Below are 19,349 nucleotides of genomic sequence, written 5' to 3'. Positions count from 1 at the left end.
AATAGCACACCGGGAGAGGACAGAGCCCAGATAATCATGGGGAAACTGAGCTGGTACCTTGTTTGAACTGCATGGGAAGCCAACCTCAATGTTGGATTTTCAAGGGCAATTAGTCCACATTAATGTCTTAAAACTGTGTGAACAGGGTTTTAGTTGCTTGCAACCAAAACATCTCTTATTTTATGCAATAATTGATTTAATTTCAAAATATTCATAACTTATTATGTACTCTATCAATTTAATACAATTGCAGTTGAAGAATTGTTAAAAAATAATTCCAAAGTTTATTAGGAAGAGTAAGCTCATAAAATCAGGCAAAATTTCAAAATGAAGAATAACTGGGGTGGGAGGTAGAGATGAAACTTACACAGCTAAATATAAATATATAATATCAAAATAAATTAGAAAGTTTTATATATCTGTGGAATATGTAGCAGAAAAGGAGAGCAAAATAGAAATACAGAAAACAAAATATCTATAATTTAATTTATTAGAAAGGAAAATTTTCAAATCTAAGGGAAAGATTGGATTATTTATAAGATAGCATTAAATGACAGGCAATTAGAAAATAAAGTTAGATCTCTTCCTTATTTTATATAACTCAATAAAACTACAGGTGCATTAAAATGTGAAGAAGAAAAATCATAAAAGAATGAGATAAAGACAAATATTAAGAATCCTTGGAGTGTGGAAAGCCTTTTAAAATATGTTACCTGCTGTGAAAATTGTAAAGAAAAAGTTTAAATAAACACAATGACATAAACATTAAGAAAAATCTAAAAAGATGATTTCTCAGACAAGTTTTAAATCTTTAAAGAATCATTAGAGACTTTCAGTTTCTGATCCAGCACATAAAGAGCTTGGAATTTACCACTCTGCTTTGAAAAGCTGAACAAACAAAAAAATCAACAACTCTTCGTAGATACATCAAAAAAATAAGGTCACAAGACAAACCATTGCCTCCAAAATTGGAGATACAGGTAAAATGGAAAGTCACAACTTACTTGAGAGGAAACCCATGAGCAGAAACCTCCATGGGAACAAGATGGGGTAGGAAAACTTGAACTATAATTGATGAATTGCTGGAAGCAGAATATAGTCAACTCTGGAAGTTAAAAACTCTAGGGGGCCTTAGTCATGGAAAGGGGTGGCACACACTTGTGAGTTTTACTTCCAGAAGGCCTACCATGTACTCACAATAAAAATCTGAGAAAAATCTCCTTGAGCCTCTGGCAGTGGGATGGAAAAAGGAATTATTTTGGAAATACCCCACGAAGTTGTATTTTTCTTGATAAGGGCTGCCCTCAGGAGAAACTATTTTGATAAAACTAGAGCCTAAATTGCTGGGGTTTTATCAGAGCCTAACCTACCTAAGGGCAGGAAAATACCTAACACCAACCCTCTCTAGCCATCCTGTCCCACCTAAAGGGGGAGAAAAAACTGAGGACTGGTGAAGTTCACAGCCAGGGGCACAGGCTCATCAAAAGACAGACCTAATATAGGACTATAGAAAGCTTCTTCCCCACTGCCCCCCGCCCCCCACAATATGCATCACCACTACATTATATACTAAAGGCTTATCAGCAGATTTTTTTACCCAGTATATCATGTCCACCTTTCAACATCAACAACAAAATTACAAGGCATACTAAGAGGCAAAAAGTTCAATTTGAAGAGACTGAGCAAGCAACAAAATGAGGGTGAGATGGCAGAAATGTTGGAATTATCAGACTAGGAATTTGAAAAAAAAAAAGCTCTATGATTAATATGCTAAGGGCTTTAGTGGAAAAATTAGACAACTTGCGAGAACAGATGAAGAATACAAGGAGAAAGGTGGAAATTATAAGAAATAATAAAAAAGCAATGGTAGAGGTCAAACACACTATAATGGAAATGAAGAATCCTGTGCTGGGCTCATTAGTAAACTAAAGATGACTGAGGATAGAATCTCTGAGCTTCAGTATAAGACAATGGAAATGTCCCAAACTGAAAAGCAAAGAGAAAAACAACTGAAAGAAGCAAAAGAATATCCAAGAACTGTGGGACAACTACAAAATGTGTACTATGTATGTACTGGTAATGTGATAAGGAGAAGAAGGAAAGGGAAGAACAGAAGAAATATTTGAAGCAACTGAGACTGAGAATTTTCCCATATTAATGTCAGACACTAAACCACAGATCCAGGAAGCTCAGAAAACACCTCACGTGATAAATAACCCCCCAAAATTACACCTACACAAATCATATTCAGACTTCAGTTATCTCTCTCCTTGGTACTTACTCAAAGTAGTTGAAAACTTATGTCTACACAAAAACCTGCACATAGATATTTATAGCAGCTTTATTAATTATTGCTAAAACTTGGAATCAACCAAGATGTCTTTCAGTCGATGAATGGATACCTCCAGATATTGGAATATTATTCAACACTAAAATAAAAATGAGCTATCAAGCCATGAAACGACATGGAAGAAACTTAAATGCATATTACTAAGCTAAGGAAGCTAATCTGAAAAGGCCGGTATACTATATGATTCCAACTCTCTTCTGATATTCTGGAAAAGAGAAAACTATGGAGGCAGTAAAAAGATCAGTAGTTGCCAGGGGTTAGAAGGAGGGAGGTACAAATAGGCAGAGCACAGAAGATTTTTAGGGCACTGAAACTATCTGTATGATACTATAGTGATAGATATATGTCATTATATATTTATCAAAACCCATAGAATGTGCACCTAATGTAAACTAAGGACTTTGTATAATAATGATGTGTCAGTGTTAGTTCATTAATTGTACTAATGTACCACTCTTGTGCAGGATGTTGATAGTGGGGATGTTGTACATATGTGGGGACAGAAGATATATGGAAATTTTTTGTACTTATGCTCAGTTTTTTTTGTGCACTTAAAACTAAACAATAAAGCTTATTAATTTAAAGCATGAATAAAAAAATAAATAATTTAATTGCTATTTAACTTTTCCAGATCACAAAAGAAGGAAAACTTCTAAATTATGTTTATGAAACAGGCATTGCATTGATAGAAAAACTTGAAAAATATTGCACATACACACAAAAAACAATAGCCTAGTCTCACATCTGATACATAAATCCTAAATAAAAAATTTATAATGAAGATCCAGCAGCACATTGAAATAATAAATCTGAGGAGACTCTTTGTGGCTTACCTTTTTGGACACTAAAATGCCATTAAAATTTTTAGCATCTATTCTTTAAAAAATGTAAAAATGTTAAATTATCTGACAAATACTTTTTAACCATTATAAAATGTATGAACTTTTCAAAACCTAAAGGGGAAACAATGGAAACACTTTTATAAGTGATAAGCATCTGTAATCACCATTATTTAATGTTATTCTGTATATACTAGGCAACAAAATTAGACAAGAGAAAGATGTTCAAGTTATAAACATTAAAAGAAATAGCTAAAATTCTTATTTTCAGATAATGAGTTTTTATTTGGAAAATCAAGGCATTTACCAGAAAAATCTATGCAAACAAGATAATTTAGTAAGATGGCAGAGTATAAAATTAATACAAAAAGAACCAAACCTGGTTTTATATACAAACAATGGCCAGCTAAAAGATAAAATTAATGAAAAAAACATAGTTTGCAATAGCAATAATAAATACAGAATAGGAACTCCTTTAACAAAAAATGCAAAGGATCTATACTATAGGAAGAAAACTTTAAAATGTTTCTTAAGGACATAAGACTTGAAAAAGCCATACCTTATTTTTAGAACAGAAGATTCAACAATTATATTTTCCCCCTCAGCCTATAAATTTAATGTGATTCCTATAAAATTATTCACAGGATTTAAAAAATTCATCTGAATTTTAGTTTTAAATTAAAAAGAAGTAAACAAAAATAGCTAGAAAAATTGTGGGGGTGGGGGGATGCAATGAGGAGGACTATTGCTATCATACATTAAACATTTTATAAATGATATCATTTGTTATGGATAGATAGGTCAATGGATATGATTTAGATTTTGAAATCAAATATACTTGCATAAGATTTGGATTCAGAATTAAGTTATAGGGGAAAGAGGCAGGGAGTGAGACATTCATTTTGCTGATGTGGATCACGCTTTGTAGTCGTAGCTTCCTAAAGTGGTGCAGGACCTTTCCTAATCACAAAAGAGGCATTGTGACTTTCTGGGAGCTAGAAATTGCTTCTGTAGCCCTTCCAATTATGTTGTAAGTCATATAATATCTGGTCAATACATTCCTTTATACTTAAAAAATTTCAGCGGTGTCTATCATCTGCAGCTAAACCTAACCGATGTGTAAGAATGTGGGAAGACAGGTATTTCATATTTCATATAGGGAGTCTAAGTTGGTGTAACTTTCCTAGAGAAAGCAGTTTGGTAGGACTCATCAAATCACAAAGCACATGCCCTTTTTCCAATAGTTTCCACATCTTAATAATATATCATATAAATATACTCAAATATATATATATGATTTATTTTTAGTTATTTGTATATGCATATAATGATTTATTATTTAGTTTATTGCAGTAACTAAAGATTGAGGAGAGAATTTTAATATCAATGAGGACTAATTTTATAGATTATTTGTACAATCAAACAATGTATTCTCCATATTTTAAAAAATGTGAATACTTAAGTTAACTGATATGGAATAATCTTCAAGCATTAGAGTTAGGATGTAGCAAACAAAACGATGTACAGTACACATTGCGTAAAACAGGGAAAATTAAATGTGTACTCGCACATAAACACAAACATATATATTTGCTTCTATATGTCTGAAAAATTACGTAAAAACTGATAATGTTTATTGCCTTGGGGAGGGGAACTAGATGTGGGGGGGAAAGGGGTGAGTGTGAGGGAGAATTTTTATTGTATAGTCCTTTTTTGTTATTCCTTTTGAATTTGAAAGCATGTGAACATATTATCTATTCTAAAATCAAAGAATGTTTTTAGAGGAAAATAACGAGAGTAAAAATTAAATGACAAATGGGAAAACATTTGGAATATATCAGGCACAACAAATTAAAATATCTAATATATAAAGACATTTTGCAAATGAATTGATTGCTGAACAGCCAGAGGAACAAAGGAGATAAAGAAACAACTTATCATTTATATTTTCAACAGTATTTACTGAGCGACTACTGGCATAAAAAGACAATAAGCCCTGTACTCATAAAACAAGATGGAGACACACAACAAACTATAAATACAACACTTAAATAAATTATACACCGTAGTGAATCAGAAGTTTATAAGTGCTATGAAAAGAATAGAGATTAGTGTAAAAGACAAGTTGCTGAGGTTGTGGGGATGGGGGGCAGACTGAAATTTTGAATAGAAGTTTGGGGGTAGGTTTGGCTGAGAAAGTGACATTGAGGCAGGCATGACAGAGGTGAGAGAGCTATCCATTCATAAATTTGTGATGTACATGTTTTATCCAGTGTTTACCCAGGTGGGCATGTGGTTTGCCAAAGGTTTGCATGGCAGGAACAGAGTGATAGATGGGGAGAGTAGTAGAAGATGCAGTCAAAAAAGTAAGGGTGAAGGGTGGGACATTTAGAGAGTTATAGTCATTGTAAAAACATTTAGATATGGGATGCTGTTGGAAGCAGAAGTGTGAAAGAAGTGTGCAGAGTAACAAGACCTAACTTATGTTTTAATAGAATTAGTTTGGCGGTTGTGTTTAAGATATTGATAGGGAGGGCAAAAAAACAGAATATTGAACACTTTGAAGGTTATTAAGGTAATCTGGATGAGAGATAATGGTGTCTTGTATCAGGAAGTAGAAGTCATGTGACATACTAAGCTTTGGGACATACTTTAAAAGTAGAGCCAGCAGCATCTGCTGACAGATTTCATAAGATATGTGAAAAAAGAAAACAACAAAAAAATAGTCTGATGTTTTTGGGTTGAGCAACTGGAAGGATAGAGTTACCATAACCTGAGATGGGGGAGGACTGTAAGTGAAGCTGGATTTGGCTGTGGGGAAGATCTAGCTCTCAGGTTTGGACATGTTGAGTTTGAGGTGCTATCAGAGATCCAGATTTTGAGAAGGGAGTCAATTATATGAGTTTGGAGGTCAGGAGAGAGATCTGAGCTGGAGATACATGTTTGTGAGTCATCAGCATGAAATTGGATGTGATCACCAAAATAAGTGAGTGACGAGACAGAGGAGAACAAAGACTGATCCCTTGGGTCTGGCTGTATTACAGTGTCAGCGAGAAGAGGGGTATCCAACAAAGGACTCTGAGAAAAGGTCTGTGAGATATGAAAAAAATCGAGTGTCCTGTCCTAGAAGGCATATGAAGAGGAAGGGGTCAGCAGTGTGAGCTGAGGAGGGGTCATCCATTGAATAAATGTGGCTAAGTCAAACAAATAAGACTGATAGTTGACTGTGGCTTTAGATGGTGGTTGTTGGTGACCATTTACACTGAAGAAGTAGGAGCAAATGCCTTATCGGGTTAGATTTGAGTGAATGGGAGGAGAAAATTGAAGACAATAACATAACACTTTTGAGAAGATCTTTTGCAAAGGAGAGCAAGAAAGGAGGACCAGACTTTATTGTTGTTGTTGTTTTGTCTTTTGTTGTGCTTAAAATGGGAGAAATATCAGCATGTTTGTTGTTGATGAGAATAATCCAGTAATGGAATTTACTACACAAGTGGAGATTAAGCACAGATGGTTCATCTACTACAGTAACAGGTTGGAATACAGAGTATATGGTACAGATGCTGGGAGTTGAACAGATGTCATGGTGGCCGTCCATGGAACTCTGGGCGGCAATTCTAAATATAATGACAAAGAAATTTATGAAAACCTCTCTACTCATCAAAGCAATGAAAAATTGAAAATGTTCAGATTTTTACCCGTCAAATGATAAAGCATAAAAGAAATTTATCCAAGGTTAAAAATATGGGGAAAATGGGCATTTTTTATACATGATTGGTGTATAAACTCTTTCAAAAAGAAATTTGGCAATATGTCATCAAAAATCTTTATAAATGTGATCATTGTCTCTTTAGAAATAATCCTAAAGGAAATCATTATAGAAGTGAAATAAAAATTTGACTTGAAGGATGTTAACATTGTTTTTTTTTTTCCTTTTTTAGTGATAGCAGCATCTTCAAAATGACTAAATAGACAACCAATGGGAAATTAGCTTCATCTATTATAATATATATATATACATATATATATATATACACACACGCAATGGACTACCACACTATCATTAATAATTGTATTAAAGAAGTTTTATGGGCACAGATAGTTGCAATAAGTTGCTATGCAATTAAAAATCAGGTCACAAAATAGTTTGTATAACATGGACCACAGGAAAAAAAGCTGAAAGCTTATCTACTCAAATAAACAAGAACAGTAGTTATCTCCAGGTGGTAAAATTATGAATTATATTGGCATGCCTGCTCTTTCTACTTTGTAAAGCAAAAATACCAATTTTTAAATATCTAAGTTAAAGAGTAAATATCTTCTCATTGATATTTAATGAGTATCTATTACATGATATGACAAGTACATACATTTTAATCCTCAGTGCACCCCTTTAAAAAGCTCTATTTTACAGATGAAGAAACTACAGGTCAGCAAAAAGGTGAGCCATTCTCCCAAAGTTTCCTAGTTAGTAGATAGCTGAGCAAGAATGAGTTTCTTCTGCTCATCTGAATAGAAAACTTTTCCCTCACATCACACCACTTCAAGCATTTACATGTACCAGAATGTTGGTAAATTGGGTTGACTACTAGATCAGTGCTTTTTAATAGAATTACGATGCAAGCCACAGATGTGAGCAATGTATAAAATTTAATTTTTAAGTAGCCATATTACAATATTTTTAAAGATGAAATTTACTTTAATAATATATTTAACTCAGTAGTTCCAAAACATTTTAATTTCAACATATAATCAATATTTTAAAGTTATTAATATATATTACTTTTTTTTGTACAAAGTCTTTTAAATCTGGTCTGCATTTTACACTTACAGCACATCTCAGTTGAGACTAGCTACATTCAAGTGATATGCACATGGCTAGTGGCTACCATGTGGAGAGCACAGCTTTAAAGGAGGTTGTCTTTTACTAAAACATATTTATAAATTTTTGACTACAATTGAGCCTATTTCTTTATTCACTACATTTGTGAAGCTATTTAGATTATATTAGGGTTGTGTTTCATTAGCAACATGAAGACAAATTTAATTGCTTGTTTTAGACTAAGATGAGATTGTGGCTTTAATTTCCTAGCATTTAGATAAATTAATTATAAAGATGAGAAATAATTGAATGATGCTCCATTTAACTATGTCAGATCTGAAGCCAATATGTGACAAAAGCCATATAACAAGTAATTTCTGCCTTATCGTTTGATAGACATATTAAATTTTATAGTATTGATTCATCATTATTATTCTATTATTTTATGAGATCTGAATTTGAATGCTATTTAAAGTCCACGATAATGTAACAATTTTTTCCCTCTGTGTGTATATTGCCAAAGCTCATAGTTTCATATTTTTTCAACTAAGTTACTTCAACTTATCTTACTTATTAGCAACTTTCAAAATAGCTATTTAGTGGCCTATAGACTTTTCCTATATACATATTTTTTCTCTTAATACAGAAAGAATTGTTTTTAGAGAAAAAAATTTTAAACCGAGGCAAGCAAAGAGGAGAAACTAAAATTAATCTAAGTTCCCAAAACTCAAACATCTCCTCTGATAAGAGTTTGTATAATTCAGATATGTGTATGTTGTTTATAAAAATGAAAAAGTACTCTATACACATCCATTTTTTTCCTGTTAATAAACCAGATCCAATAGTATTTGTATTTCAATGAATATTTACTAACCTTCTGTATTTTAGGTCATCGTATTAAATATTCTTTTACAATATATTTTTTATTACATGCACAAAAAAACTCATTTTCGAGTTTTGCACAATTATTTATTACATAGTTTGATATTTGTTTAAAAACCTTGGAACAAACAACTTTGTCACTATATTTTGAGTAATTCCATGATTATTTCCTTAAGACAAATTCCTAGAAATGGAATTGATGAATCAAAGAGCCTGAAAAATTCTAGGGCGTTTGAAAATATTGCCATATTGCTTTCTAGGAAAGTAGAAACAATTTATACTTTTCTCTAATAGACTTTGTATCATTTGATTCATTTTTCTTTTTTTTAATTTTTTTTAGGCAAGGCAACCCTTGGTTGACCTCACAAATTACAAGGACCTTGTCAGTTTACAATCCCTTATTTTCTTTTTTTACAGCACCTGGTCTTCTTAGGTGGTCTCCCATCCAAGTACTAACCAGGCCCAACCTTGCTTAGCTTTCAAGATCAGATGGGATCGGGCTTGTTCAGGGTGGCATGGCCGTAGTAGACTCATTTGATTCATTTTTCACTGTTGATCGAGGCATTGGATATTGCTATCAGATGTGAATAGCACCAGTGTCTTGTTCATATTGTCTTTCTCTCTTTTCCCAATATTTATCTGTATAGCATAGTTGCATAGCATCATGGTCCTTATGCAAAAATTTTGCCAACAGAATTGGCAAAAAGGTGAAAAAGATAAAAGATGAAATAGATAAAAGCCAGCATCTGAAGCTAGTACTCAACAAACAGTGAGTGTCCTCACATAATTTTATTTTAAAAATATTTGAATAGACAAATACTAACGTGTTTGACTATTGCTTGATAAATACAAGATAGAAGAGAGAAAGGAACGTAATAAATAACTGACATTTGCTTACTTGATGAACTCACAACACGTTAACATGGGAGCCTTAATTACTGGGTGGCATTTTTCTCTGAGAATATAGACTCAGTACTTTCAGAAAATTTCAGTGCTTGGTCATGTCCAGTCTCAGGTTCTACATTTCTGGCCTGGGCTCATTGTTAATTCAGGGGTAGTTAATAAGGGGAGAAGTGCTCAGAAACAGGACCATAATTATTTGAACACTAATGTGTTCACTGAAGCAACATTCTGGGTCACTGCAACTTCTATTTTCTCTTGGCATATTCCAGCAGGGATTATCCAACCTGAGCTTGGAATTTATATCTGTTATGGGAGGAATAGCTATAGACTATGATCTTATTTTTGGTCTTGTGTATTTTGTAGGTTTCTCTTAAAATAAATACATCATTAAAAATACTTAATTACTTTATGACTCTTGGACCAAAAGCCACATTTCGTGATTGTTTAATCAACTTTGGATTTGTTGTGGGAATAAAGCGTATTTTAAATCCTCTTGGCTATAGTGGAATGTATTTTATCAACGGGAAAAATGGGTCCAATTGTTATAAGATATCTCAAAAACTAGTCTTAGAGTTTGCCTTTGCTTAATTAATAACTCAGCCTGTATATTACCTGTATGTTATGTTTATTTAAACGTATTTGTGAACAGTGAATCTAGGAATAGTGGCTATAAATTTCTAGATCAACAGTCTTTATTATGAATATCACTGCAGCCTACACCCGCCTTCTTGATATAATTGTTTCAGCTAGGAACTGCACAGTGTAATGGTGCATGAGTCTACATTTTTAATACTTCAGGAGACTGAAAAATCTGGATTTTACAAGGTGAAGGAGTAAGAGTCATTTACCAGACGTTTCTGTTCTTTGCTGAGTGTGAAATCAAAATAATCATGAGTAAATCAAATTGGAGAAAATGGAATCAGAGCAGCTTGACAAATTCATGTCCAAGACAATTGACATGTTATTTTTTAACGTGGATGATACAAATAGAATTTAATAAAATAATAAAATATATGTAGCTATAAGCAAAGACAAGATTAAAATTTTTATGGACAGTGTTGACAAATTTTGATGTAAGAGGAACTATAACACCTATTTTATATTTCAAATCAATTATTTCCTATTCCTTCTACCTGGAAGTCCAACTATGGATAAATATAATCCTTTGAGTAAAACCCTTTCGTTAGAACTGAAACTATGGAGAACAAGTAACATGAGACATTACAATCACCACACTCACAGTTTTATGTTTATTTCTCATATTAGTGCCTATAAAAGAACATAAAGTTGAACATTGTTAATATCATTTTAAAAAACTGAGGAAGAGAGCCACCACTCTCCTAATTGACTCTTATTATTTCTTAATGATTACTGGTAGTTTGTTTTAGGTGATATTATAGCATTTTTATGTAGCAATTAAAATTTCAGAAGCCTCATGATGGCTAATTAAGGTTTTCCTCATGCCATCCCAAAGAAGTACACCAGTTTTATTATTTTTGCTCTTGAACCTGGAAAACTGAGTCATAATATGTATATAAAGTAAATTTGTTCACTTCAACATTATTGCAAATAATGTATTTATAGATGATCATGTCTTTATTTATTGATTCTGTTCATTTGCGTTTGAGCTGGTTTTGTTTTGTTTTGTTTTTTTGACCTAAACGTGGCCCTTGATGTTAAACACTTTTCTCTTCCAATCAGCTGACAAGTGTTACTGTAGATACTGGTTTCTGGCCACATTGGGTCTGCATCTCTTTAATTTCTACATCTTTCACAGTGCTTTCCTTCCAAAGCAATATTAGGATGCTGTTTAAAAAAAAAAAAAAAAGTCATTTTTCTTCCCTTCGATGATAAGAAATTCTGAAGCCATCGTTTTTAGAAGGCTGACATTTCCACTTTCCTGTCACCCCTCAGAACAATATAGTTTTGGGATGCTGGTGTAAGTTCTAGTTTCACCCTATGGTCCACTTTTGTTGTTGTCATTGATTCTTCAATTCAGTAAATTTTGACCATACTATTGAGATCCCACTTTATTCTGCCTTTCAACTCCCAACTGTGTAGCCAGACAGGGCAGAACTCGGGACCCTGGAGGTAGAACAATGCTAAATGGGAATGGATCCCATTGGAAGGTAATGTGCATACCCTAACAAAGCCCAAGAGCAGATTTTCTTGGTCAGAAATGCATCTGAGGCCAGGGAGATCCCTGTAAATCAGGCTGAAAATCCAAGATAGATTTGTATTTGGACATTGGTCCTGAGGTAGTGGAGTGATGGGTAGTAGAAAAACAGTTTCAGGAACCAGGTTGATTAGATTTGGTGTTTGAACAGGTTGGATTTGGAAAGACAATGTTGAAAGTGAAGTCAAGTTATATTTTCTACAGGGTCAGACCTAGTACAGCCAAACAAGCGGATAGTGTCAGAGATATTTTTTACCCACATTAATCCACCAGTGGCTCACTGCAATCATGCTTCTCAGTGGAGGAGCACTAGATGTCCCCTGACAATGTTACACCTGGAAAGATAAGAATTTTTCTTCAGGCTAGATTCACTATGGTCATTTTCCAATTTCGAGGCAGTTGCCAGATGCTGAAAATTGCATCACCTGGCTTTCAGGAGACAGTAAGTACTATTTTTGTTGTAAAACTCCCTTTACTCTGAGATAACGTAAAACAACTTTCAGCCAATTTGTAAACACCATGTTTAGTTTCATAGACTTGTTTTTGTCGTTAATGTACCTGTTACCCTTACGTATCTTGTTTACCATTGTCTGCCCCTCCCTCTCAAATGTGTTTTGATGTCATGGAACCAGACCTCAGGGAAGTGGTTTAAACATGACAACAAAGAAAACCAGTAGCTAAGTTATTGTGATTCAGTTTTGGATTTGGGGGATAATTCAAACAGATATAAATAGGGAGACAATCAGCCTTGATCTGGTTGAATTCTCACAGCCCTGTTGTCCTTCTTTTTTGAATTACCTGTTTTGTCTCACATTCTGTTGAAATTATATCAGTGGAATTCAATATTTGGGAGCCAGGTATGGTGGGTGGGAATTGCATGGTAAATATATCATACTTCTGCAGGCTAAAATTCCCTGAACTGTAAGAAGTGCCAATTAACCTGGAAACTATAAAATCTTAGAGTGCTATTTTAAAGATGAAAATTACAAAATAATTTAAATTAGAAAATTTGGATTGACAAAAAGAATAGGAATAACAGAGACCTGCCAAAGGTCTTTTGTCTAAATATATTTTAAAAATTGCAAAAGTTTAGAATAATTTTAAAATATTCTTTAATTTTTTTAAAAAATTATAGTCATTTTTTTGTCAAATTTAGAAAGTAGATAAGTGATCCAATTATTTTTCAATGCCTGAGTGAATTAGCTCGTTCTGACATCATAGTCACCAGCAAAACAGTTAAATTAAACAAGAAATTCAGAAGGTAAAAGCTAAGCTAGTTATTTTATAAAGCTAAGCTATTTTATGTAGATTTTTCTGTAAATTGACAGATGAAGGTTTGATTAGGAAAAATAAACATCCAGATTTGAATTTAGAAATGCATATTTTATTTTAAAACTTTATTTTAATTTGATTTTATTTTAGAGGCTAAGTAGGAAATGATTACTTTGTTATTGTGAAGAGGCTATTATGTTAGAATATTCCTCTTAGATTTATACCATCCAGAAGACTATGTATACATAGAGAGAGGTGGGAGTTTTCTGCCTCACAAACAGCATCCTAATGGAGATGTATGACTGTGCCATTAGTATTGCTGATGTGAATATTTGCTTTAAGATTTAAGCCTGTGGCTGTGAAAACTGCTATAAATACTCTAAAAATAATAATATTGTGAATATTTCTATATTTCTTTAAGATGTTTTTCATTTTTATTCCATGTATACTAGAAAAATGACTTGCAATTTGTATAATTGTGGTAATTGGAAAAAAACTATTGAGATGAGAGATTTCTAAAATTAATAAAGAACAAGATGAATGTGATCATTGTTCATGACATATTTTGTTTGGAATATTTGGTTTTAATGTTATATTATCATTTTATATGTTTAAGTCATTTTAATGTCATTAAAATGGGACATAATTAATACATTCATGCAATGTATAAAAATGCACTGAGTGCCACTAATTCTCCTGCTGCTATATTTATTTATAGCAATGTACACTGCTTAATGCTTTTATTTGAAAAATATTTTTGTCGATGTTTGCTATTTGCGCTTCCTCTTTGAAAAAACCTTGCACCATCATTCGATATGAGAGATCATCAAAGCAATTAGCTTAGAAGTACCTATCCATCTACCATCTATTTTTGAAAATTATAGGTAAGATTGCTTGTTGATCATCTTAGGTCAGGTTTGGTAGAAGCAAAGCTGAGACAGGGATTATAAGAACAAATGATTTGTTTGTCAGTGCTCTCAGGAGAAGTGGGGTAAAGTAAGCAGGATAGAGGAGGAGAAATGTCTGCAGGAAGATCTCAGTGAGAACGAGCTGCAGTTTGTTCCCACAGTGAAACTCTAGAGCATGACTAGAACCACAGAGTTGGTCCCATCTTGAGGCAATTGGGATGGTCTTCTGTATCCCCATGTCAGTCAATCACTGGTTGTGGCTGGCACTTGAAAGCAAGTGGGTGAGTGGCCTTCCTGTGTAAGGCAGTTCCCAATTGGCTCAGGTCAATTCTCTAGAGAAGGGAGATGCATCTGATAGGAATTCTAGCTAATAAAGGTGATCTGTCATGGCATCAACGTTATCTATTACATAATTGAATGACAATTTACAAGAACAGAAAACTTACTGGATTTAGAGTCTGTCACTTCTTCTTCCCCACACACACACACACACACACACACACACACACACACATTTGTAATCAGAAAGGTGGAAATTCAAACCATGTTCAAGTCCCTTTGATTACAGAAACAGTTTAAGAGCATTAATGGAGACATGGACTTTAAGATTATTTTGTTGTTGCTGTTGCTTGTGGTTTAGTAATAGAGAATTTATGTGGCAAACTGCTATTAAAATGCATTTATGTAATCATAAGTGAAAATGAGTTCCTTGAGAGAGGACCTGAGATATTGTCCTTGAAGTCTTGAGGGTGTTTTAAATGCCAAGTACACTCAGACAAGCCTTTCTCCAAGCTTAATACCCCTATTTGAAATGCTTTATTTGCAAAAGGCTTTGACTCTCTATACCATGCCTAACTGATTTAGTCAGAACAAAACATTCAAGGTGGTCAATGAATGAACTCATCTCAAATTCTTTCTCTGAAATAGATTATGTCATGTTGAGGAACTATAGAGTATGCTGCTTCCTGGTGAAACATATCCAACTCTCTTTTACTTCTCATTATGGAACTGATAAGGGAAGATTACCTTTGAAAAAGAATTTTTTTCTTTCTTGCTGCTTACCAGAATAATGAAATGCTTTACAGGAACTAGATAAACTTGCATAAAGACAGTGAAATTCCCATTACTATCACTGACTTAAGTAGATTTTTATTGTTTTAAATTGTCAAGTATTTTTCAAGGGCATGGAAGACATATTATGAAAAATCCTTTGGATTGCACAGTTAACTTTAAAGTAGAAGATCACTGATATAGTAGAAATAAACAATAGCAAATCTTCATCTTGGATCAAGGAAATATTTGTTGCTAATAATATTCCCTCTGATTGCATCTGTATTTGATTATTCTAATTTATTAGACAGGAATAACAATATGCAAATAAACTTGGAATAATAAAGAGACATTAATTCATTTTAGAGTTCAAGCTGATATTGCAGCCTTTTCACTCTGCATAGGGCTTTGCTAATACAATTGACCCTTGAAACAACACAGATTTGAGCTGCATAGGTCCGCTTATATGAGGATTTTCTTTCAGTAAATACAGTCAGCCCTTTGAATCTGTGGGTTTCACATCTGGATTCAACCAACCACATGCCGAAACAGTATTTTCGCATTCCCACCTGCAATTTTCTAACCACAGATTCCCAACCTCCACATCAAAAATACTGTTTTGAATTCTGGTTTGGGTGAATCTGCCCACGTGAAAGGTTGACTATAAAGTCAAGAGCTATACATGAATTTTCGACTGAGTGAAGGTCAGAGCCCACCCATCCCGTGTTGTTCAAGGGTCAACTGTACTTTACATAGAACACAAACCAGGTCAGTGCCTAAGAATTTTCTGAAGTGAAAAGGGCATTTTCGAGCACAGTGGACATGTTATTGGTAAGGTGACTTGAGGTGATCCTATTAACAAACAATTTCTTCAGTGATCTGAAATTTAATGTCATTGGTTATCTTTTCACTACCAATATCTAGTCTTACCCCCACAAAGGAAGAAGTTGAGAAGTAAAAGATGATTTTAGACTTGTTTTTAAATCAAACCTTAAACAAAACTCCTTCCTCAGGCCTTAGTTTCCCTTGTGTAATGTTTCATTTAACTGTCTACATTTGTATTTTCCTCCAGTCTAGAAATAAGAACTTTTGTCAAATAAGTAAAATTCCTTTTTAAACTGTATGTTTAATAATAACTTATTTCCCAATATTTTAAAATTTCATTCTTGCTCATGATTTTTAAAATAATATAACAAGGTAGAATAAATATTTAAAAAATATGTCTGATTGCCAAATTTTTTCAAATTATGCCTGGAACTCGTGGCAAGACCAAATAAAAGATCGAAAGAACCAATTATATTAGAATTTAGAAACTTTTCTGTAGCAGATATTTAATTTGGCTAATGTATTTAAAAAAAAAACAGATCTCATTTTATGTAATCATTATCATTTGCTAATAGCTCGAACGGTTTGAGGTTCCTCAAACTCCATAATTGTTAAAAATATGGTGACATTTTTGTTGCTTCCAGAAACTTTCAGTTAAGTGAAGAAGACCACTGGGTTTACCAGGCTGTTTTGGATCAGTATCCTGGAGATCTATGTGGCAGAAGGACTCTGTATCTGGACATGTTACAAAGATATTTTCCTCACAAATCTAGGCATGATTTGGTGAGTGCTAGACCTTATATACTGGCGAGTTAAATTGTTTTAGTGGTCAATAATTATTAAGCAAAAATATATATTTTAAATAGTATTCTAAAAATTATTTTTTCCTATACTCTAGAAAATAATAGGGTTGCAGGTTGAAAGGCTGACATTTTTCAAGTCTGTATGTCCTGTAGAATGTTGGAAGACCCCTCTGACAACATTTACTCCAATGCTTTTACTTGCCCCTGAGATTCCACTGTGGCACCCAGGTCGCTCTACTAGTGTTTGACCTCCAGGTGTCTGTATATTCACCCACCCACCCTGGGTGTCACCTGAAAGTGGGTGCCAGCTCTTTCATCCACACAGTTGCCACACCTCAGTCCTTCTAGCCATGGGGAAGCCAACACTTGCCTTGGGGGCTGGTGCTTATCTATACCATCCCCTCCACAACTCCTCTTGATCCCTCCAGATGGGTCTGAAGCACAAATGTCTCAAATTCAGAACTCAGCCATGACTAAAATTTCCCTGAGAAGGGTCTGGAAAGTTACTGTTTCATTCTTAAGTTGACAAAACAAGAAAATAGAAGTTACCATGTCACCGATTAATTTCATAATAACTCACCTTAAAACATATATGTAAACAAACATACATAGAGTCTTAACTTTTCAATGGGCCATGCTATAAAATATTATCACATATATGCATTTTTGTAATTGTTTTTAAATTAAGTTGCAACAATATTAACATGTATATAGAATTTACCTGTCAGTCATGTGTAAACTCCTGTAACACACATAACAGTAGACAAGGGAAGATGTATTGTTATATTTATTTTCAGATGAAGAAACTGAAGCAAAGACCATATAACTAATATGACCATCCTCTCCTATCCTTTCTCCCTCACCCCCTCCTAATAATTATTTGTTTTAATTCTGACCTTTATTTTATAGCAGATACCTGCTATATAAAAACATGTTATATAATAAATCATTCTTTCTAGAGTTTTTAAAGTCTTAATTTATTAAATTAGATCTTTCTTTTTATTCTCTCTTAAATCTAGTTGCTTCTGTAATGAGCTGTCATTTTTAACTTTGTAGACTTTTGTATTTGCCTACTATTTACATAATAAAGATTTTTTCATTTCTTACACTGGGTTGATTAGTATGCAGTTCTTCATGGTGTATGCTTCCTTTCTTAAGGTTTGACAGGTTTAAAGTATTTTTTTGGCTTTTAAGAATAAAGCTAAGAAGTTTACAGAACAGATTTTAGTAGCCGATGTTTGGTTTAAGTGAAGCCATAGCCTATTTCATCATATACCTCATTTACCATACTTAAATTATCTTTGGGTTAGGACCAACCTAATCCCTCTTGCTAGCTTCTTATCTTATACCTCTTAAGGGTTAAATAATGTATCAAATCAGAGACATTGTCTATACTGGCAAATAAAGAATTATTTAGATCAGCGACTCTCAAGTTCAGGAGACACGCCTTTATATAATGAGCATTTCAGAATCACCTACAGAGATTTTTCCAAATACTCACAGTATCTCCATTCCTGTTCTTCCCCTCAAGACTGATATCTCCCCTGGTTGTGATTCATTGCCAACAGGAACCACTGGCACCAATGTGAGAGTGTCATGTCCCTCAGGAGTGTGGGACGGGAAGGGCTAATATCATTGCTATAATTACTTCAAGTTTATACATTATAACATCTGAATGTTTCAATAATCAAGGGCAAACTGAGTTTTCAAGATTATTGTTAACAATTTTTTTTTATGTTTATTAGCACGTGTCTAACTGAAACACTTGAATTGATTGTTAAAATACCAAAACTGATTTAAAGATGGAGTATTTTTGAAATTAAATATGCGGGAAATAATGCTTTCTGCTCATAGATTCATTGTCACATAGAAGTGGAAGTTGTTTTAGGGCCATCTGGTCTGACTCCATCTTACACAAGGAAACTAAGGACTTTTGAATGTTAAATGACTGGTCCTCAGTCCCCAGTCAGCCACAGGCTCAGAACTCTGGGTCCGATACCTGGTCCTGGTTGCTGCATTTACTATTAAGATATTTGTCCTCCATTTTTCGGAATCATTTGTTATTCATTTTTGTAGCAATGACATAAAGCATAGACTCATTTTCATAATAAGTCTAATAATAACCATCTGTTAACGTTTCAGGTTGAACACGAGAAATATTGTGACCAATATCACTTTGCTAGGAAGCAGCGAAGGATCTTGATAGCAAATTGGAATAAGAATAGGAGAGATTTTATACAGAAGGCTGTGCTGACACTCGCTGAGGCCTGCGCAACTCATGAAATGGAGAGCACGTTGGCTAAGGACAGGAAAAAGCAACAGGAATTGTGTGCTGATCTGAAAGCCAAGGTCAGATGCTTTGCAGGTGTTTCAGTATTTGCCTGGGTATTCATTTAAGAATCCACTCTAACTTTTTGTTCAAACCCAACCTAAAGTTCAGTTTCTCTAAAAAGCCTATTTTGAATAAAATTGTTAGTTTGAACCATATGAAATTGCAAATCTTTTAGGTCAAAATACTC

General features: G+C 33.7%; 1 protein-coding gene and 1 pseudogene across 1 annotated transcript in view; one reads left to right on the top strand and one right to left on the bottom strand.

Moving 5' to 3' along the window:
• The window catches only part of CCDC148 (coiled-coil domain containing 148), a 148,581-nt gene that overhangs the window by 24,073 nt on the left and 105,159 nt on the right, over positions 1-19,349 (top strand). Inside the window, exons 10-11 of the mRNA XM_039855433.1 lie at positions 16,672-16,810; positions 18,973-19,179. Coding sequence (XP_039711367.1) covers positions 16,672-16,810; positions 18,973-19,179 — 346 coding nt within the window. The remainder of the gene's footprint in view (positions 1-16,671; positions 16,811-18,972; positions 19,180-19,349) is intronic.
• LOC120597496 (uncharacterized) lies at positions 9,302-9,420 on the bottom strand (annotated as a pseudogene).

Source organism: Pteropus medius, unplaced genomic scaffold, assembly GCF_902729225.1.
Source record: "Pteropus medius unplaced genomic scaffold, Ma_sr-lr_union100, whole genome shotgun sequence".
Taxonomy (NCBI): domain Eukaryota; kingdom Metazoa; phylum Chordata; class Mammalia; order Chiroptera; family Pteropodidae; genus Pteropus; species Pteropus medius.
Note: the sequence above shows the minus strand (reverse complement) of the source record. Positions and strands in the feature narration are given on the sequence as shown.